Raw genomic sequence first — 22,107 nt, forward strand, 5'->3', positions numbered from 1 at the left:
ATGGAGCTTAACTTTAGGCGGTCTAGTTAATAAATTTGACAGGAAGTTCTCAATTATTTGCTTATGCCAGTGTTTGACTGTAGTCTATCTTGTAATACAATCAGTATCTTGGGGGAAATTACATTTCTTCAAGGAAATTAAACATTTATCGTCTGACTACTTTTTGCATGTTCCACCAAATATTTGGTCTGTGGGAGCCCATTGTTAGGAAAAACACTTCTGATTACAAAATCCCAAATTTTTGGTTGGATTTTATTTTTTTGGGAGGGTACAAATAATCTTGCATAAAGCCTCCACATTTGCAATAAAAACCTATTTGTTTATAATAAAAATGCTAATATTTCAAATTAGCCATCTCTAAATTGCTTTTTTGTTTGTTTTCATCCTGATGAATCACAAAGTCAGAATAACATTTAAATAGTTTATCTTGATTTTAATTTCAAAGAAGGAACAAAAAAGCCCCATTTTGATTGCAGTTATCAGCAGGTACTATACAGTTATAGGGGAATGCCTGCCATTATAATAAGAAGTCTTTAAAGGGCAACTGTTAGTTAAATTAGTATTGCACTGGTGTTTTTGGCTTCTATGACTCTGACTTTCATCAGCGACGGCGCTAACCTGACGCAAACACTGTGCTTGAACCCACACTAGTGACTGGTGGCCCTTTGCTTTGCTGCAGGTGCGCAGATGCATAGATAGCTGACTTTTCAACGTTCACTTTGCAGTCTGGACTTTCTTTTGGAAAATAAACTTCCCCACCCTCTTTTGTGCGTCAGTGTGTCGGTTTTGCTGTCACCTTTTCACACAGCTTAGTCACAATATGAAAAATTGGCGTCAATGACAGGGCTACTGCCTGGTTATAGGGGAACACCTGCCATTTAAACGAGAATCAGAAAAACGACACAGTTTTCTCGTGTTGCAGCCGTTTATTGTTCACATAAAACACATTCAGACTGGAGTAGAGCCCCCGCCCCCCTCGAGCTTCTCAGTAAACCACAGGTGTATGCATTCAGCAAAAAAAGAAAAATGAAGACGCTGACAGCTTTAACCTTCAGTTTTTAAATTAATGGCCTTCCATATTGACAAAGTCCAAACACGAGAGCACAACCCAGTCAGTTGATATGCTAAGTGATTTTGAACAAACACAATCCCGACCTCAAGTCACCACGCAGACCCACAACAGAGCGCCGTGACTTTCTACCAGTGTCTCTTCTGTTCTTTTGTAAACATAAACAAAGCTAAACAATAGAGAGAACACACACACAGAAATCCTATTTTGTTACCCGGTGCAGCTGGTTTTGATCACTGGGTAAAGCAAAACAAACTATCAGATGGATTTGAGGCAGCGCTCAGAGTAACGCTACCCTGCGAGGGGCATTTCCTCAACCCCGCAAACCGCTCCGGCAAATAAAAGAAGGCTGACCTTGTGGCTCCTAAAGTGAAAGACATGCTGGGAATTTCGTCTGTAATCATTGTCACTTTTCCTGTACTATGCAGGAGGTCACGCATAGTTGAAGCGTTCAAAGACGCACTGTCTTGCAAGAGGGAGCACATTTATGCTAACTGCTTTCACTTTGTCTGAGCAAAAGTGACCGACTGATATAAAGTGTATATTTTTAGCCCTTTATCAGAGAAATAGGTTGAAAATCCACTTTTACCATCCACTGTTTAATTTGCGATATGTGATCCTAATAGTTTTGCTGTCACAGCAGATGCATGTGGGTGGATTAACTTTCAGTCTTCCCTTTCTTGCTGTAAGTGCACCGTTTGACACTGGAGCGACTTTTTCCTGTCTTCACCTCATATTTAACACTGGGAAAGTAATTATGAGCCAATACAGGATACAGAACATACATTAAAGAGGCAGATGTTTTCCTCTACCCTGTAGTGCTAATTATTCTATTAGACTGTTGTGGTGTGGGTTTCCCAGTTGTACAGCTACTGGTTGTAGAACTTCTCTTGACTAAACTAAAAGCAAATGGCGCTTTCCTTACGCTGTTCAAATCACCCAAAACTCAGCAGCAGTGTCTCTTTCTGCTAATAAAAATGAACTTTTCCTGAGCCCTTTTAGGCAGGAACTGTTTTTTTAAACCAAACTACACCTGTCAACCACATTACCACAAAGGAGGAAGTGTGCATCTACCTGTGACGGTGTGACAGAGTGCAAACTCTGGTATTGTTCCTCTCAGCTGGCTGAAGGCACCTGTTGGTTGGCCAGTGTAAAAAGGAGAAAGAAAATAGTTCCCACATAATACTTCTCACAAAGTTTGGGTTTTTCTTTACCTATTCATGTGGTTCTGTCATATCCCAGAAAAGGAAGACGTCTCTACAGCTGATATCTCCCAAACCAGGTTGTTCACACCAAAGTATTTTTCATAGATAGCCAGGGTGAAAACACAACAGATGAACTGTCTCTTTAAGAGTGAATCTGTCCTCAGTAAATCTGATCATTATGGATTTATTGAGCTTTAGTTTTGATACCTGGCTGACACTGAAACAGGTGAAGATAAACACACCATATATTTATGCATTTTACTGTATATTTACTGTGACAGATCAGACAGGGCTGAATAAACCGCTACGTACTGTTAGCCTTTGCTTCCAAAAATGTTGTCGACATTAAATTTATTTTTTTTAACCGCTTCCCCGACACACACACACACACACACACACAAAATCCTTTCAAGGACAACATGATGATGACTCACGATGAAGACATGGAACAGTGTGACACTTCTCACCAAAAGGACAAAAGCAGAAGTGTAGTAGGCTTCTAAATACAATGTGAGGAAATAGCAACAAGTTCTCATTCCGCTTCTTTCTACAGGTACCGCAGACATCACAGGGTAGCATGCAAGCTTCTCTCAATATAGCGTCGACAGCATGGCCATAAACGGCCTCAGGCACAGATGCTCGTGTGCTACCTCTGTGTGAGCTAAAACACCACAGGGTTTCCTGTCTGTGTACTCACAACAGGAAGGTACACTTACCTGTACTGCTTTGATATCTCTGTATCAGTGTAGACAAATTCTAGAAGACATCCTGAAGCTCTAAGCCAAAGGCGGCACAACATGTTTCCTCATCAGTACGATACCAAGAAATTCAAATATATATTAGCATTTGGTGCATTTTGTAATGGTTTTGGATTGGATGAAAGCGCGGCAATACAGCATGAATAAACAGGCATTTTTCAGGATGAATGAATGAGGAGAGAAGAAAAAAAGGTTGCCTTTTTCTTGCTGCCACCTACTGGTAAGAAAAAAGGGGGATTGTATACAAACCCTGATGTGAAATACCTGAAGAAGTCGCAAAGAGCAGAACATGAGCGTCTTATACTTGGGAGCCTTTACAACAGCAGATATTTTGACTCAGACGAGCAATGATGACTCATGTAAAAAACAAGTGTGTCAGTCCGACAGAATGATACTGAATCGTCTGGATGGAAGTCATCATCATCATCATCATCATCATTATTATTATTATTCACACCCCTGCCCAAAAACCTGTGCAGGCTAAACACGCGGTGCTGAGCAAGTTTATTAAACCACAGCCCAATGGATGCTTCATGCCCCAGCTGTCCTCAATTAGGAATAATTAATAAAATGACTTTTAAAAAATATTTCTGTATTGGTTAATCCAGGAGTCTGTGCAAACTCATTAATCTAAATGATATTTTTATCTGTTAGCTGTGAACGTTCAAATTTACTGTTATACACAAAAGCTGGTTTTAAATTGGAAAGCATTATATATATATATATATATATATATATATATATATATATATGTGTGTGTGTGTGTGTGTGTGTGTGTGTGTGTGTGTGTGTGTGTGTGTGTGTGTGTGACTCATTCACACCTCCAGCCCTTTTTCCTGTGTCAGTCTATTTAAGTGCTTTCTGTGTAACATTCACATGCATCTCCGTACTCTGATGGATGCATTGGAGGGCAGCTTGGGGTCAGTTGGCAGACTGGAGCTGGGAGCACACAGGGATCGACCCATAGACCGTCGGTGACCTGCTCTACCCCCTGAGCTATGTCACCAGCTGAGCTACACCACCTGGTGGTCAACCACCACTAGTTTTAGTGGTTGAATTTTATGTTTGGTCAATTTCTGATTTCTCAGAGAAGTCCAGTGTCACTGGACTGCATGACTCGTTTACATGATCAGATTATGATGAATATGACTGTCTGTACTGCAAGTTTGGAAAGCAGCAAAAGGAAGATCTGTTAAGTCGAGGACTGCAAATTCTTACAATCTGCTGTTGTGAGTAGGCTAAAATAAAAGAGGAGCTTACATTATACATCTGACCTTTGTTTGATGAATATATAAAGTTAGTGTTAGATTATGACTTGGGTTCGGCATGGAGCACTACTGTGTCACATGACACAATTTCTGATTTTTGTTCTGACCCAAGTCTAAAACTATCATCTATATTTTTGGAAAAAACACAGGAAATGAAATACATTCTCTCATAAACATGTACTATAAATACGTTTTTATGCAAATCTTTAAATACAATTCAAATGTAATTTGCACAGACTGGGAAATAAATCATCCACCTATATTTATTCGTTCATTTATTTATTTTTCTTATTAGTGTGTGTTTGTTTGTTTATGTTGGCACATCTGACCACTTTCCCTCTTTCAGTTACTGGATTTATTTTCCTGATCTGCCGTTACTGGAACTCTTTCCTGATGTTTTCGTCCAGCCTGAGCAGAGTAGTGCCGCCGGCCGACGCTAGAGGCTCTTTTTGCTGCTGCTGTTCGATTCCTGTGTTGTTTTGGTTGGTGAGCCCATGCTTTCTGCTGTAGCCGGTTGTAACGGTGATGGCTCTCACATGAGGTGACGGATCGGGCCTGTGTTTTGTCATTTAACGCCAAGTAAGGTGTCGCGGCCATGGCCGCGGTTTTTGACATCGATTTGGATCAACCGGATGAGAATGTCTCTGACGAAGAATTTGAGGATGGGGTGAGTTGATGCTAACGCTAAGGCTAATGTCCCTGCTGTTAGCCAGTTAGCTAGAACTAAGCAGCTCCGAGGCCTAAGTTGCTAACACCGGTGCCCATGTATCCATTATCGGACACGTCATCTTTCACTCTTTTCCCGCGTATTAATGTGCTTTCACATACAACGTTAGCTACAATGAAATTAAACATTACAGTTACATTTTCTGGATTTTACTTAAAGTTTTGGACGATGGGTGGCTTAAGTTAAGGTGGCCAGCCCTCAAGTACAAGTAAGGTTATTCTTCAGTTGAAAGTGTACAAGCAGAGAAGATATCAACGCCAGAGGGTAAAGAAATCAAAAATAAGGTAAAATGTCAGGTTAGAAATAAAGCATAACGAAAGCTAAACAATAGCAATTGACGGTGTAGTAGCTAGGGCGTAAGGGGTTGTCCGATTATGGAGCTATGAGCGGCAACGCTATTAATCGGTATTTTCGGAGGGATGCTCTTATTGCCGTGTAACTAGCTACATTAGCTGCACATGAATGCTATATCTGCGGTTTGTTAGCTACTTTAATATAATCAGTAGTGTATCCCTTTCTGACCGTTTTTTAGAAAATAATAATAATACAAATAAATTATACTCCAGCCGACCAACAACAGGCTGAAATGCTACCGGTGCTAGCATCACTGCAGGTAAGAGGATCACACTTTTGCTAGCCTTCCCACCGCGGCGTAACGTTAACGCGAGGCTACGAGTCTGCTGTCGTCGCTGCGTTCCTGGTTATCAGTTTCGTTTAAAACTGATAGTGTTAGACATACAGCACGTCCCTGCTTAACTGTATTGGTTAGCCGTGAGGCTGTCCTAACTTTGAGTGAACTAGGCTAATAAAAATATATCGCTAGAAAATGAAAAGGTCTGTAATGTACCTCCGATTGATTCAGACTCCCTAGTAAAGAACAGTTCTCCCTCGCATTCCTGTGTGCCTAAATGTTGTGTCCCGGTGTCCCCTTTTGTTTTCAGGGGCAGCTCAGTGAGTACATGGAGCAGTGCAGTAGCTTTGATTTGTGAGTATAAGCGATGTTGTGATTCACTGTGTTTCGAAAAAGGGAACAAACCATTTTTCTTAATCGGATGCGTGGGAGTCAACATTTCAGGATCTGGAAAAACCTAAATCCCGTCATAGCTGTTTTTAAATTGGTAAAAGAACTAACCAATTTTAAGCGAACTTGATTGTACTTCTGAGCCATAAGAAATTTGCAACTAAACTTAATGGAAAACTAACATACGTTATGTAGTGCCAGACCATAACAACCCTCTGTAGCAGGGTTGTTTTGTTTTCTAATGCTGGGTTGCCCATTAAAGTGAACTGAAACCTGGTAGCTTTGAGAGCCGTTCATGCATCCAGGTGGAGACCTGTGGTGCTGTGTGAAGCACCATTTAGCAGGTAAAACAATCATTGTAATCTGTGATAATCCTGTTTGGCTTCTTTGTTCTCACTTGGAAATATCTGAGGGATCTTTGTGTGGAAGTGCTTTAGCAGTGGGCACTGATCTCACTCAGCCAGTCCCCCCACCCCAAACAAAATACATAAAAATAAATAAATAAAATAAAACTAGCATCAGAAAAAGTCCAGCCATTACCCAATGTTGTCACGGTGCTCAAGTGTTTGTGGCACTCATCCTAAAATGCTAACAGTGTTGTGCAAAATATTCTGAACCTGTGTTTCATCTTTACTTTCTTATCTTCTTTATTTATTTTTTTGCTTTGTTTTGCCAGTAACATGGATGACTGTGAGAAGTTTGAAATTTCAGAGAACAGCGTGAACAAAGGAACAGAGCAGATCAGGCCCGAATGCTTTGAGCTGCTGAAAGTTTTGGGAAAAGGTGGCTATGGGAAGGTGAGGACTCAAGACTCTCAAATCGACATTTCTCTCTGACACGTTTTCCCTCCTCCTTTTATTGACCCCTCTTGACTTGAAAGTTAGGGTTTGAAAAGGCTTAACTTACATCTTCATATTCATATGCATTTGATGCAGCGTTAATTTAAAAACAAAAAAAACCCTTTGTTTTTAAAATCGTGTAAAATGCAACTTATATTTCTTAGCCTGGGACCTGGTGTCAGTATGTGTGGGAGGCATTGCAGATGTCTTGAAATTCCAGTGGGTGGAATGGGAAATTTGGCAATAGTTTACAGTGTCATTGTTGTTTATCAACAGCCCTCCAATTCCCACAAATATCTAGCAATATTTTTCCTGTGGTAGGAAGAAAGAAATCCTGTTTCACCTTTACCGTAAGCTCTTGAAGCAAAGAAGTAGAAGCCTTTCTTTGCATAGACATAAAGCATCAAAGTAATCCGTCTGCAGCTGCTTGTATCAAATCTTAGGACAAATGGAGATTTTAAAGATGAGTGCACATTGTAGGTTCTGCCTTATTTTTGTGGATGTAGAGCTCTGGAACTTCCCTGATGTTTCGTTGCTAAACTTGACAATGACAGAGCACATTAGTTATTTTGGAAACATTTTTCACTTAGCAAGCAGATGCATGACTTGCTCTGTCTGAAGTGGTTTTGACGGAGATGACAACAAAGTCATTTTCCGTAACTTGGGACTTACTTAGAATTATGAGATAACACAATCGTATTAAGAAAAAAGAAGAAGAAAAATGTAGCACATTGGCAGCTGTTTTGATATCGTCGTCATGTTGCATAATTTGGCAAAAGTTTCTCTGTATTTTTAACTGAGGGTCAGAACTCAAGCCTTTCCTTATACGAAGTAAGAACAGATGATTTTAGTCTTATTTTTTAAGAGTAAAGACAATGATTTTCAAATTCATACCTGAGCGATTGAATTTGTGTCTCGAATGTATAATTTTTCCAATTCAAAATATCTGGACCCCACAGCCAAAGGATAGGTGACGGTACATTCATCGTAGTTTTTGAAAAGGTGGTATTAAAAAGTCTTAAATAAGCTACAAAAGTCACATGCTTAAGCAATAATGTTAGCTATAAAATCATCTTATATCTCTCTGGAAGCTGTCAGCCGAAGTTCAAGATATTCAAACTAACATATAGATACAGTCAGTAAGACCCAGAGGCAAGCATTGGCATTACGTTCACCTGCTCTCACTGCGCAGAGTAAGAGCAGCGTTTCATTATGGGCGTTATGACCTTAGCTCCATGCCAGAGTGCGAGGGAGTGCTGCACATATTTGATGTTACATTAAAAAAATCTGTGTTGTATCACTGCTGCTTGTCTTTCAGGAAATGCATTTCTTTCTTTGTGCGCTTTAGTCTTAGATAAAATTTGATGAACCTTGTAGCACTCCTCCTTAAATGTCTTTATACAAATGTAAATTATTTTTGCAGGTGTTCCAGGTTCGGAAGGTATCGGGTGCCACCTCTGGGAAGATATTTGCTATGAAGGTTTTAAAGAAGGTGAGTAAATCTGCTTGCATGTACTCGAGTCGGGTTCATTCGTAGAAACTGGCCCGTGTCTGAATACACAATCAGTCTGGTGTTGCAGAGTTGATGTCCGAGTTCTCCGTATCAATAGCTACGAGCCGGAGCAGGTGATCTGAATATGATATCCTCTTACGCTGAGCTACGAAGCCAGAAGGACAAACCAACCTAAAATAATGGCACCAGGCGTTTTTCTCATGACACCTCAGAGCTGCTGCTTCTGTTCAGCTTGCCTCCTCTCTGCTGTCGACACAGAGCTCATGTCTGGCTCTCCTTGAAAAACCAGCTCATATTCCCCGAAGCCTGAGGTTTCGCTTAATGACTGTTTATTAGCTTAATGAGACTTAGCTGTAGCTACCATCTTGGCGTCCCGGTTCCCGCTCTGCCTCTGCAGCTGATGTTTTAAAGGTTTCGTGCCAGCTAATGGGGTAAGATTTATTGCCCAAATAGTTTCACACCCCTGCACTGTGCTTTTCTGTCCAGGCCATGATTGTGCGTAACGCAAAGGACACCGCCCACACCAAAGCCGAGAGGAACATATTGGAGGAGGTTAAACATCCGTTCATTGTTGACCTGATCTATGCCTTCCAGACGGGGGGAAAGTTGTACCTCATCCTTGAGTATCTGAGCGGTGAGAAGGAATTCCCAGTCATTCTATCAGTGCAGCTCCTCATTCCCAGTGTGAATACATTTGAACGATGAGTTTTCGTATGTGGTAACTAGGCGGGGAGCTGTTCATGCAGCTGGAAAGAGAGGGAATCTTCATGGAGGACACAGCATGGTGAGTTGGTCTGTTGCTGGTAAAACCTCGATCGTCTTCTTTTTTTGGTTGAGTTCAGTTTACTGCGCTCACAGTAAGCGCAGCTGCAAGCTTTCATTATCACGAACAAAGCCAGTGTCCAATGAAAACAGGGACAAATGTAAATATCATCCCTAAGAATCCTTACGTACCACGTGTGACAAACAAATACATCTGACATGTTGTGCACACACCGTACGCAAACATGAGTAGGTGGAAGTTGGCACTTATTAATATCTACTTTCACCAAAAACAGAGATGACCGTCTGAGTGACACCACTGAGAGGAACGTTATCTACATTCATACAATTTGTTGTTTTTGACCAGACGTGTGAAGTTGTGTGTTTTGTTTGTTGCACACACTAACTCCTGTGACTGTGATGTTTCACATTAGTCCTTCCTACCAGCTTGCTGAACAGATTGATTTGCTGCTTTATACAGTAGTTGCATCTTTACATTAACTTGCATGTTTGCATATTACATGATCAGCACCATGCATTTAGGATGTTAACCCACAGAAGAGGCATCTTAACACCCAGTGATGTGACTTTGATTCACATTCAGTCAAAAACAGGTTCTCCAAAATATTTCTAGGAATACAACAAAGAGACAAACAGTAGCTGCTTGTGTTCTGATTGGAGCAGACGGACATATTTAAACTGGAGCCCCAAAAAGCATCACGAGGAAAAACAATCACATCGAGGAAATTGGCACACGGGGGAGTTTAAAGTTTGAGGAACTGACTTACGTGAAGGGAGGCACGTAGGTGACTCTGTCTCTCAGACACTGAGCTGGAACAGTAGGACTGTTCAGCTGGAGCAGGGACTGAATGCTTGCAGTATGAGTCCTTTTGTCTTATAAACACAGTCTGTAGATGGAGACTCCATGAACCAAAGTGCTGAACAAATAAGGGTTAGTAGTGTTCCTAGAATAATGAGAGACACTGAGTGCAGAAAGGCACAGGAGTGTAAACATTACATCATAACGTGGGCAAGAAATGTGCGTAAACATAGAAGAGTAACGAGGAAAAATGGATAGAAATGTCAATGCATTCGACTAAATATGGGACCTGCGTTGTGTTTTTCTGTTGACAGTTTCTACCTGGCCGAGATCTCAATGGCGCTGGGTCACCTGCACCAAAAAGGCATCATCTACAGGGACTTAAAACCTGAGAACATCATGCTCAATAACAACGGTACTGAAACACTAGGAGCTGCTTACTAAACGTCCGACCTAGATACATGTCCTTCACCAACTGAGATTTTCTTGCAAATATCTTCTGCTTGTTTTGCATTCAACTATTAAAACACAACCTTGAACCTTCTAACGTGTCCTCTGTACGCATCCACCTTCTAGGACACGTGAAGCTGACGGATTTCGGCCTATGCAAAGAGTCCATCCATGATGGAACAGTCACCCACACCTTCTGCGGCACTATCGAGTACATGTATGGCAAACAGTCTGATGATTTGCATACACATCAGCACATTCATGCCTCTGGTTTGACACGCCTTCTCCTCTGCCTCTTCTTCTTCAGGGCTCCAGAGATCCTGATGAGGAGTGGACATAATCGTGCTGTGGACTGGTGGAGTCTGGGAGCGCTCATGTACGACATGCTGACAGGAGCAGTAAGTACAAACCAGTCAACATCTTAATAACTAACTAATACAAGTAACCGGAACCGTTACTCACAGCGTCCTTATCGTGCTGCTCAGCTAATGTTTCCAATCTGCTGCTGTCCCTCAGCCTCCGTTCACCGGTGAAAACCGAAAGAAGACCATAGACAAAATCTTAAAATGTAAACTCAGCCTTCCACCTTACCTCACGCAAGAAGCCAGGGACCTTCTGAAAAAGGTGAGCTGTTAAAGCCTTGCTCCTCCCCACACGCTTCACACGCCTGTCTCGTTAAAAAGCACTGATCTGCTGTCAAAAATACGAATATTTATGTTTTTTCTAGTTGCTGAAGAGAAATGCCTCGTTGCGACTCGGGGGCGGTCCAGGAGATGCAGCTGAAGTCCAGGTAGGCATCGCTTTTCAGATGGAGCTTGAAAAATATGTTTTTAAAAAACCACGCAGACACAAAACGGCTGTCATGTTTCCTAGGCCCATACGTTCTTCCGCCTTATAAATTGGGACGAACTCCTTGCTCGCAAAGTAGAGCCTCCATTTAAACCATTTCTGGTGAGTTTGTCTTCCACACAGAGATGTCCTGTGTAATGTGGCCATGAAGGTCATTAACTAACCTGATTACTATTGTATTTTTACAGCAATCAGCTGATGATGTCAGCCAGTTTGATTCCAAGTTCACCAGTCAGACTCCAGTGGACAGCCCCGATGACTCCATGCTCAGTGAAAGTGCCAATCAAGTCTTCCTGGTGTGTAACTGGTGCCTCACTCACCGGCCACTTCATTAGTTACACCTTGCAAGTGTTAGTGAACCTTCTGAACTGACTGGTAACTCAACAAGGTGCCGGCCCACATTGACAGGATAGCATCACACAGCTGCTGCGTCCGTGATGCGACTCTCGTTTCGACACGTCCCAAAGTGCTCTGTTGGGTCGAGTCTGGCCAGCCTTCTCCGGCATTAGCAGAGAATGGCTGCTTACTGGATTATTTTCTGTTTTGGACCACTCTCTGTAAACTCTGGAGATGATGGTGTGGGAAAATCCCAGCAGATCAGCAGTTTCTCAGATATACTCGGACCAGCCCATCTGGCACCGGCAACCACATTCAGAGTCGCTTAAATCACCTTTCTGCCCCATTCTGAACCTCACACGTCATCTTGACCATGTGTATGAGTTTAGCGTGAATGAGCGAGTTGCTGCTCTGCCATTGGCTGATTAGTTATGTGCACTAATTAGCAGTTGGGACAGGTATACCTGACAGAGTGGTGGGTGAGCGTATAATAATGTTGCAGGGTAAGATCTATGAAAGACGACTCATAACCTGCGTGTCAGTGTTTTGTAGAGTTTCGTTCGGTCATCGTTTGTGGTCAGATGATGTGAGGTAGGAAAACGCTAAATATCTGGTGCAAAGTTGATGTTGCTAAACTTACGCAGAGTTTTTAATAGAAAACGGTGCACTGACTGTTTGTGTTGTCTGAAAACATGCAAACAGCAGCTAGTTCTGGACATACTGGGTTTTTTTCGTGTTTTGTTTTTGTTCCCTTTTCGACAAGTGGGTCTTACGAGAACCAGTTAATGCGTCCCATCTGGTTTAATCCTGTTGGTTTTCCTGGAAGCTTCACTCACTTTTCCACCGCATTGCATGATATGGTTTACTCAGCATTTCATTGCTCATCATCAGCTGTGGGTTGTTTTTGGAAAGATGGTCTTTGAAGTGGGCTGAGATCTTTCTGTTTTTGTCCTCCACCCCTTCCCCAGGGTTTCACATATGTAGCCCCATCTGTGCTTGAAAACGTCAAAGAGAAGTTCTCCTTTGAGCCAAAGGTCCGCTCGCCGCGAAAGTTCCCGGGAAGCCCGAGAACACCTGTGAGGTAACGGCATGTTGTTTTTCTCTGCAGATCTGTCCGATTTCACTGGTCATTTAAAAAATTTCCCAAAACAAGTCTTCATCCTGATGACTCACTCGCTGACCTTGTGAATAGCTTAAATTTTCTTGGCTAACAGTAAGGCATATAAAGTCATTAAAGCTTAAATGAATTGAATAAAAACATGGATAGGGAAGGTGAGGGGTGTTTTGGAGTTTTGGGGGTAATTGTACGCATCCCTTGTACGCAAGGTTTCATGAATAAGAACATTAAATAAAAAAACAACCTCAGATGAACAACAACACAAAATAATTTGAAGCCAGAATGCAGAATCAGTGGACGGTACTCCCTTACTGCTCCCATTAAAACAGTAATAACCCAGATGCTGCTGATCAAATGCAGTTGACTGATCATCAGTTGAGCACCACCATAAAGGCAGATGTTTTGGCTGGTCTTGAGCATTAATGTGTGTGTTAACACAGTGCCAAGGAGGAACAGTTGCTGCTGCCCATGAGTTTTGAGAGGGTCACAAGACCATTTCCAAATAATTTCAAGTGAATCGTTCTACTGTGGGAACGATTATTCCCAAGCAGGAAATGTTCAGCACAACTGTCATTGTACCCAGGAAAGCCACGTCAGTCCGTGCACTCCCTAAGAGCCACATCTCAGACTCGACAGGGAAAGTTCATAATAGTACAATTAGAAAAAGGCAAAGGTTGCAAGGACAAGGCTCTTTTCTCTAAAGAAGAACACGGCAGCACGGCTTAGATTGCAAAGTCGTATCTGTACACGCCACAAAACCTCTGGAACAATGTTCCAAAATGAAGATGTCTGGCAATAACGCCATAAACCACCGGCCGAGCGTGGTGGTAGAGGGATAATGATCTGGGCTCGTTTTGCAGCAAATGTGGAACTCCTGTGTACCAAAGTATCCTTGAGCCAATTATGCAGCTTTCTATCTGACAGCTAAAGCTTGGCCTAAATGGATCCTTTCATAGGACACATCAGGGAACCTACATCCAAGTGTCTCAAAAAGAAAACACTAAATGTGGTTTAATGACCCGGTCAAAGTCCAGACCTCTGACTGAAGAGAGCTGGAAGTCTTACTGAACCGAAGCAACGTTGTTGTTGTGTTGTTTATTCTCAGGTTGTATTTAAATAAACAAGTTTTCTTCGTAAGTCCTGGTGTGTGATGGTGTGCTTTGGTGTACTTTTTCACGACTGTAGCCGTGTGGTGCACATAACAGCCTTTGAGCCTAATCAAAGTATGTCATATCTTCTTCCTCAGTCCGGTGAAGTTTGCAGGAGGGGGCAACTGGCACCGGGGACCTTTGATGACTGGCAGCCCATCTCTGCTTTCACCCAGCAGCTCGATGGACCAGCCCATGGAGGTTTCAGCAGTGGAGCAAATGGACACGAGCGGCAGCGGCTTCACCGAGGCTTCTGCGCCGCTTCCCATCAGGCACCCTTCAGGCATCAGTGTAGGGCCCTACAAGAAGCAGGCGTACCCCATGAACTCCAAGCGGCCCGAACACCTACGAATGAACCTATGACGCTCGGCTCGCCTATGAACGCCGGCCCTCTTTGAGTGTCCCTTCCTTTTCCTTTTGTCCTTTCAAAGAGACTTGTAGGATTTCTTTTTTACTTTGACTGACGCTGTCAACGCCGATCACCAGCTCTTCCAGCAGCGCCTTCCCCTCCTTAACCGCCTGAAACCTCCTGACTTAGCCTGGGCCTTTTTTTTTTTTTTTGTAACTCGCCACAGCTAATCAGCAGTTTATAAATTAGCAGAGCGGTGTGAGAGGTGCTCTTCGACAAACTCTGTCCGAACGTGTGCTGAAAAACGCCAGCTGACGAGTGGGCTCAGGTGATTGAGATGTACTCAACTGGCATTACTGTAGGATTTACTGGTGCTCTTTTATCTTCGAGTCTAGGGTAACGTTACTTGTAGTGTTTACGGCGAGTCTACTCCATCACAGTGAGAAAAGGATCTCTAATAAGGAGCGTTTGTTTCTTCCTCATCGTGACATTTTATCTGAACAGTCACTCTGTGAAATTTCGGATCGCGCTGTCAGTCAGTGGATTTATTGGATCATAGTTTCACAGGGTTAGGTCCTTTATATTTAAAGGACAGAGTCAGATCGCCTTCGTCACTAGAGCTGAGAGCAGGTGAAGAGCGCGCCTGAAGGAAAGCAGCTATAAAAAGACAAGTGAAATTTCAGCCAAGTGCATCACTTCCACCACAGTCGATACCAAATGCTGGCACTGCTTTGTGTGACTGGAAGGCTTCCTGCGGGACGCCGATCCAGAAACACTGATCGTTTTCTTTGTGTTGAATGTAAACAGACTCCAAAAGCCTTTGTGTGTCACTTAAATCTCCTGCTCTTATTTTTTAACTCATGCAGTCTCATTGCCACTGGCATGGTTGGAAACCAACAAGCATGTTGACCCAAAATACTCTGAGCCAGATTGGTATCACTGCCTTTTTTACTGACATGGGCTGCATTCATGTCTAAGGTACTGTGAGTGTGCTTTTTGTGCATTGTAACATGGCTTTAAGCGTAAGGGCGTATTAACACACACCTGTGTGAATAGACCATCTATTAAGAGTGCGATGTTTGTGCGACGTAAAGCTGCTAGATGAGCCTTTGGAGTCAAGCCATTGAACCCTGTCATCCTAAAAATGACCAAAGGTCGGATTCAGATTCCCATAATGCTAATGAAAGCTAAACGAGTGACTTCTGTTGTTGTTTTTGAAATTGTTCCCTGCAATCCACAAATGCTGACTGTAACGTTTGGCCAAAACGAGCTGAAGCTTTGGGGATTTTTCTGGTAATCATAAAAATGAAAACACAGGAAGTTTGCGCCTTTTTCTACAAATGAACTGTGTAGGAACTTCTTTTGGTTCATGTTTTAGGTTTTACTGACTGAGCCGATGTATTTGGATCATTCCTGTAAAGCAGCTGTGTTTAACAGCCGTCACTCCACTCGCTTACTTTGTTTATATTTATTTCAAGTGCCATTGTGGTTCCACTTCGTTGTCTACACTATGCAAACTATGTATTTATTATGTAGTATTATTCACATAGGGCAGCAGAATGTGTAAAAAGTTGATTTGACTTCTGTTGCAATTATAATCGTGTACAGTGTAATTTTATTTCCATAGAAAGTCTTACAAGAACCTCAGATGCAGCTTTTTTTAATGTTTCAAAGGCCCGACGTCTTACAGTATTTATTTCGAGGCATAGTTTCACTTTGAAACCTTTTTTTTCTTCATTTTAGACTTTCCTTGCCAAAAACTTGAAGTGTAGTTTTTCTTTTGCAGTGGAAAGATAGATGATGTTATGATGCAAAAACCAATGGGAATGGCACTGTGCCTTTGCTGACAGAGTACATCATGTATGTACAGTTTGCTGTATATTGTAGTTGTGTGAGTGCGTGTGCGCGTGTAAGGCTGGGATTGATTACCACCGCTGACGTCATGCCTTTCTAGGATGTGTACATCTTTGATCGTGGTCTGAGTGGGAGGTTTGGTGTGACTGTCGTGTCTGAGACACGGTGATGTAAAAGTGGTGCATTTTGCTTCTGTTCAGGTATGTTTAAGGAGCATTTTACACACAGATGTTTGAACCATACTTTATCAAGCTTACTTGATAACATGTCTCGAGTTGAAAAGGATATTTTAGTCACTGGTGACATTTGTTGTGTCGATCCTTCACCTGAACTGTATCATGTACATAATGAAGTTGAAATAAAACATAAATGAACAGAGCCTGTCTGAGTCCTGCTGGTGCAACAGAACATTTCAGCGTATCTCAGTGATAACGTCCAAGTTTTTTCCCATAAACTGGAAGCTGTTCACCAGGGAACTGGTCCCAGTTTGCTCCACAAATCAAGCCAAGAACTCTTAACTTAAATGTAGATCTTTAATCAGAGTTCATGGGTCAGAGCGGATAAAAATAACAGTGAAATGATTTTTGTACATAAAATAGATGTTTCTCCCAGTCTTTGGTTTTTACAAAAACGGGGCAACGTCAGCCCTGTAAAAAAATAATTTGTGTAAATCAGTATCACAATCTGCAGTCCCCCAAAAAAGCTGAAAGCAAGAAGTTTACTGTGTGCACATTAATGAGCAATTATACCTATGAGTTGTTCCAGAAGGTCAGCTCTGCAGCCTGATTTCAAACTGAACGATACAACTGAAGCAGATGCTTTTATTTGGCGCATTAGTTTGGATGAATCGGAATAGTTGCGATCAGAAATTAGGTAACACTAGACAAGACGGGGGATCAGGTGCTGTGTGTAATTCTCTTATGCTCCTATATTCACAAAACATTAAAAAAAAAACGTGGAAGTAATGAAATTTTCATTCTCGAGGAAAGTTTCAAAGACTAAAGGTGAGGAAAAGCAACACAAAGCAAAACTACTTAAATCAAAAAAATACTCGAGGGTGAGAAAATAATTTCTGTGAGAAGAAGAAATTCTTTGCTGGAGATTTAACAAGAGAAGCCAGAAACGTGCCTATGGTTGTGTACCTTCACTGGCCCCGGCCAGCAAGGAGCCCAGCCTTTAACTGACTAATGAAACAGTGTGTACGACGTTATCTGTCAGTGGGGCTTGACAGCCATGAAAAGTCACATATTACATACAAAATAATACCAATATCCCACACCTGAACCATTAATAAATCTGCAGGTGTGGAGACGTGGCTCCATCTCTCCACTTGTAGACCTTCTCTGTGACGACTGTGCGGCAGAGGGGGCAGCTCTTCTCCCGGTTGAACCACATAGCGATGCATTCGTCACAGAATATGTGCTGCACAGCGGAGAAGTGAAAGCACATCAACACATTTTACACTCAAAAGTGCCTGAAAAGGGCTACTGAACTTCTTCAAGTTTGTTTTAGCTCCTTCGTCACTCTTTACACCAGCTTTGTCCTGATTGGCCGCCCCTTGCAGACATTTTTCAACAGCAGGTGGGGCGCACTTCTATGCTCAAGACTCCATAAATAGGCGGTTGTAGCTTTTGTAAAGTAAATAAAGCCGATATAAAGGTACCCTAAATTTGCATTCCTCTAACGCAGGGGTGGGCAACTCCAGGCCTCGAGGGCCGGTGTCCTGCAGGTTTTAGACGTGTCCTTGATCCAGCACAGCTGATTTAAATGGCTAAACGACCTCCTCAACATGTCCTGAAGTTCTCCAGAGGCCTGGTAATGAACTAATCATGTGATTCAGGTGTGCTGACCCAGGGTGAGATCTAAACCCTGCAGGACACAGAGTTCCCCACCCCTGGTTTATATACAGTCTATGTCACAGAGCTGTGTGCCTGATATAAAATCTGACAGGGAACATTTGTACACACTCTGACCTCACCATTTAAAAGTGTTTTACAGAAGCATCGAACACTGAGGCAGCAAATACAGGACTGTACTCAAGTCCTGAGCCACCCCTCATTACTTGATTTTCTATGAACAAGTAAACTTTTTATAGATTCAGCTAAAGAAATGGGAACAAATGTTTTGAGACAGGCTGGCAGCAACAAAGTCCCAACAGAAACCATTTCAGCTGGTTCACTGTCGGGGTGTCTGTCATGTGAAGACTTAACACTGATTCACTGGGCCTTGAGTTGGGTGCCTTCTTATGCTTGAATGACTTAGAGTTCAGCCTTAAATTGCTTAATAAACAAAAGAAATTTAAAAAAAGCATTCCTCTGAAAATGATCAGGTACAAGAACAGGACTGAAGATGAGTAAAAAGCAGCCAGTGTTCAAAGAAAAGTCTGGCTCCTTTGGAGCAAATCATAAAGAAATGAGGGGGGACTCAACACTTTTGTGGCAGCGTACAGCAGGCCCTGGAAGTGTGCACGTGTCGTTTTACCTGACAGAGAAGTGCACGTGGCTCCCTGTACTCTCCCTGACAGATGGGGCAGACATCTCCAGCCTCGTTACACTGACTCCTCGTGGCTGCTGTGCCTGTGCACTGAGAAATAACATGGAAACACACTTCAATACGGACACTTCAGCACAATCTGCATTTACCTTTAATTCACAATTTAAAGATAAAGCTGTTTAACACTGACCTCGACTCGTAGGAACAGCCTCCCAGTTTTCATTAAAGACGTCCACTGACCATACAATCCTAAAAGCTAAAAGGGAGAGAAAACAACAGTTTTCGATGTAATTGTCAACAGGAAACAGAACCCTTTTAGCATTTATACTACAAAAATATATAAGCTGTAGGATCACACCTTTAGTATGAGGTAGAGCAAAGCCAACAGGACCCCGAGTGTAAGTCCAGGGGTGCCTTCTGTCTCCTGGTAGGTGACTAGGTAGCGGAACCACAGTGGAACAGGCGCTATAGTCTGGTGGACTTGACCCAGCTCCTCAGTCAACATGAGCCACCGGCCCTGGAGAAATAAACTTAAGCTACTGAACCAGCCCTGCCAACAGGGCTTTGGTTTTCTTCATTAAGTCAACAATGTCGAGAATAAATCCACAAATCAAACCTGAGTTCGATAGGACACCAGTGAAGAGGGCAGCAGCAGAATAAGGCACTTGATTCCCATGCAGAGGAACTTTATTACAAAGTTGGTGACGCCGACTGCCCAGAGTGTCTCCCAGAAACCCAGCCGCTCAATGGTTGGACTGAGCAGGATGAGGCTACGAGGAAGGGTGACAGTCGGGTTAAACGGCATAATGCTCTTCAACAAATCTGATCACACTCCACTTTTAGGTCGGACACTATATTTCTAGTGATAAGTGAGGTGACACAATGGATCGTGCCTTACCAATGATAAAGTGTCTCTGTGAGAAAGGTGTAGTAAAGCAGTAAGGTGCAGGAGATCAGGAAGAGCAGCAGCCATATGCACTGCAGCTTTGAGTGACGATCCTGCACACAGACAACGTGTCGTATCAGGGACTTAATTAATATTCATAAACGCATCACAAATCAACAGTTTTTCAGCTGCTGACTCACCTGAAGAAAGACTTGAGTTTGAATGTTTTTATTCACATACAGAAAGGTCGTGAAGAGGCCGATCCCAACTGCTAAACCTGGTAAAGGAAGAGAGACACGATGACATGCGTTCTTGTGCTCACAGCTGTGGTGACACTGTTTTCTTCACTCCTGCTTACCCAGAGCATGTTGGATCACCAGCTTAGCGCACAGTATGACCAGGAAAGGAAGACTCTTTTGGAGCCAGCGGAAGAGACAGCGTAGCTCAGAAAGAGAGGCGCTGGGTTCTCCAGAGTCCAGATCAGGGTCGGGCGGGTCAAGCTCGGGCTCTGAACTGGAAGGGGGCGCCCGATTATGTGCGTGTGAATGCGTGTGGCTGTGGGAGTTGATCCTGCATCTCCTGGATGACGCACCTCCACTGGACTCTCCGGGACCACCGGTCATGGGTACTCGTACCTCACTGCTCTCAGGGCTGGAGGCAGCAGCACCACTGACAGGTGCCCTGGTGAAAAGCTCTGGCTGCAGAGTTAGGGATAAACCATTTCCCGCGTGACCTCCCCGCTCAGTTGAATTAGGCTGCATTACAGTAGGAGACTCCCTCAGTTTCAGTACTCTTCTGGAATCAGTCCTAAGACACAAGAGCCTCGGTCAGAGTGTGTCCCGCTGCAGCTACGATCACGGCCATGTTTACGTGTCAACTGACAGAGAGAACCGACGTAAAGACGTTAATAAAGTGTTAAGAAGTAATGAAGGGTTTAGCACTGTTTATGCTAAAACAGCCGAGACTCCTCTCTGACAGTACTGTGGTACTTTGGGGCACGAATGCGACTGGAGATCTGCTTTTTTAGGTTGGCTAAAGTTCACAAAAGTGAATTACTCTGACATTATTTCCATATAACTCATTTCATTATACCAACGTAACTACCTTTAGGTAAACCCCCCAGACATTTTCAAGTAATAGTAATAAAAAAAGGTCCAAAGCAGCTTAGTGACCGCTAACAGGTAAACTGAGCGTTTCCTACACACAGCTAGCCGTTAGCATTAGCAGCTAGCATGTTTCTTCTTAGGCCCCGTTTAAGCTTCAGCTCACCTGTCATTCTGGACCCGGAGTTTCATGGTAGGCTCTGGGTCTCCATCTAGAACAAAAGCCGACCCGCCAAACGAAACAAAAACAAAAAAAAAACAAAAATAAGATGTTAGCTTTTAGGCTAAGCCATAAGCTGCTTGTACAGACATGACGTTGTTTTACGACTGCACACGTCACGACGTTTTTTTCTAGTTCAGGCGGTTTTTTTTGTTTTTGTTTTGGTAAAATGACGCAACACCTCCACCTACTGGGATGTCCCAGAACTGCAGTCACATGACAGGCATAAACCCTTTAGAGAAAACACACATGTGTCGTTATGTAGGCGGCTCAGTTTCCAGAGCAGGTTTTAGTTGCTCACAGAAATTGAGATGGTGAATAAAACGTTTGCAGCTGAACCAGAGGATTTAGCCCCTGATGTGTCTTTGAGACACTGCATTCCTCTCAGCTCCAGTGTTGCTGCTGATTCTGCTGCTGTAGCCTTGGTATCTCTTCATAATCGGATGTCTTTAAAGCACTTTGCATTTTGTTGTTAGAGCCTGAGTGGTTGCAGTACTCTTTTCCTGATCTCAGCTGCATCACTGATCTGATCACGGATTTTTATCACAGTCACAAGTAAAAAGTCGACCAATATAGAGGTTTATCATTTCATCTTGGCTCCTGATCTGGATTTCAGATCACAACGTGGAAGAGTGGATCCAGCAGATTCCAAGCACAGCATCCGAGGTCTCTCTCCGGAAGAATTCAATCCTAGGAACAACTAAGATACAAAGATACAAACGTACACCTATCTGGAATAACCCTGACATATTACAAAACAATAATATGATTAGTTTCCCAGAATGGAGTTGTAAAGGAATTAAATACTTAGAACATATATTAGAGGGAACAGAATTTATTCCATTTGACAGACTAGTTACACAATATGGGATCAACAAGAAAAGATTTTTAGAATATCAACAAATTAAATCCATAGTAAAAAAGAAATTTAACCTCAGTCAAGTTGAATTACAAACACCACTAAGTGCGGCACATTTTCTTACTCTTAAATCCCCCAAATTATTATCTAAAATATACAGAACACTTTCTAAATTAGATGAATCAATATCCCTTCCTATTGCAAAGTGGGAAGCAGATTTATCAGTCAGCTTAGACCAAAACTTCTGGTCTCAGATTTGCTTAAAAACCTTTCATCTAATTAAAAATCCCAGTCTGCAATTAATACAATACAAAATACTACATAGAGTGCACTATACAGGTCATCGGATGTTGAAGATGGGCTTTACATCTTCCAACAACTGCTCACACTGTCAAGGCAATACACCAGACAATTACATTCACGCTCTTTGGTTCTGTCCACCAGTGCAGAAGTTTTGGCGC

The 22,107-nt window shown here is 42.6% G+C and overlaps 2 protein-coding genes across 4 annotated transcripts; one reads left to right on the forward strand and one right to left on the reverse strand.

Annotated features, from left to right (window-relative positions):
• The first annotated feature begins 3,863 nt into the window (after positions 1 to 3,863).
• rps6kb1a (ribosomal protein S6 kinase B1a) lies at positions 3,864 to 16,463 on the forward strand. 2 transcript variants are annotated; one of them, XM_086307749.1, is made up of 15 exons: positions 3,864 to 4,967; positions 5,969 to 6,012; positions 6,725 to 6,845; positions 8,311 to 8,379; positions 8,887 to 9,034; positions 9,127 to 9,184; positions 10,297 to 10,397; positions 10,559 to 10,649; positions 10,740 to 10,830; positions 10,949 to 11,056; positions 11,160 to 11,222; positions 11,306 to 11,383; positions 11,470 to 11,577; positions 12,586 to 12,698; positions 13,981 to 16,463. In XM_086307749.1, the coding sequence occupies exons 1-15, from the start codon at positions 4,896 to 4,898 to the stop codon at positions 14,243 to 14,245; spliced, it is 1,530 nt and encodes a 509-aa protein (XP_086163875.1). In that variant the 5' UTR covers positions 3,864 to 4,895; the 3' UTR covers positions 14,246 to 16,463. The 2 variants fall into 2 exon arrangements, with proteins under 2 accessions (XP_086163875.1, XP_086163876.1); XM_086307750.1 differs by lacking the exon at positions 3,864 to 4,967 and adding an exon at positions 4,974 to 5,311.
• Positions 16,464 to 16,599: 136 nt separating this feature from the next.
• rnft1 (ring finger protein, transmembrane 1) lies at positions 16,600 to 20,945 on the reverse strand. 2 transcript variants are annotated; one of them, XM_086307752.1, is made up of 9 exons: positions 20,734 to 20,945; positions 19,823 to 20,341; positions 19,665 to 19,741; positions 19,477 to 19,577; positions 19,195 to 19,348; positions 18,937 to 19,095; positions 18,769 to 18,834; positions 18,567 to 18,668; positions 16,600 to 17,507 (listed from the first exon to the last, which is right to left on the reverse strand). In XM_086307752.1, the coding sequence occupies exons 2-9, from the start codon at positions 20,223 to 20,225 to the stop codon at positions 17,373 to 17,375; spliced, it is 1,197 nt and encodes a 398-aa protein (XP_086163878.1). In that variant the 5' UTR covers positions 20,226 to 20,341; positions 20,734 to 20,945; the 3' UTR covers positions 16,600 to 17,372. The 2 variants fall into 2 exon arrangements, with proteins under 2 accessions (XP_086163878.1, XP_086163877.1); XM_086307751.1 differs by having other exon boundaries at positions 19,823 to 20,271; positions 20,734 to 20,944.
• Between the last annotated feature and the right edge of the window lie 1,162 nt (positions 20,946 to 22,107).

Source organism: Aulonocara sp. 'chitande type north' Nkhata Bay, linkage group LG10 (genome assembly GCF_057382095.1).
Source record: "Aulonocara sp. 'chitande type north' Nkhata Bay isolate Kocher_YH1m ecotype deep benthic linkage group LG10, A_spYH_male_GT1.1, whole genome shotgun sequence".
NCBI lineage: Eukaryota > Metazoa > Chordata > Actinopteri > Cichliformes > Cichlidae > Aulonocara > Aulonocara sp. 'chitande type north' Nkhata Bay.

Bases quoted from the DNA above. Each gene is read 5' to 3' on its own strand.
- rps6kb1a (XM_086307749.1), top strand. From the start codon at position 4,896: ATGGCCGCGGTTTTTGACATCGATTTGGATCAACCGGATGAGAATGTC. The intron at 6,846-8,310 runs GTGAGGACTCAA...TTATTTTTGCAG, and splicing joins GAAAAGGTGGCTATGGGAAG to GTGTTCCAGGTTCGGAAGGT. The intron at 11,057-11,159 runs GTGAGCTGTTAA...TGTTTTTTCTAG, and splicing joins CCAGGGACCTTCTGAAAAAG to TTGCTGAAGAGAAATGCCTC.
- rnft1 (XM_086307751.1), bottom strand. From the start codon at position 20,759: ATGAAACTCCGGGTCCAGAATGACAG. The intron at 19,349-19,476 runs GTAAGGCACGAT...CCTTCCTCGTAG, and splicing joins ACAGAGACACTTTATCATTG to CCTCATCCTGCTCAGTCCAA. The intron at 19,096-19,194 runs GTTTGATTTGTG...TTATTTCTCCAG, and splicing joins TGGTGTCCTATCGAACTCAG to GGCCGGTGGCTCATGTTGAC.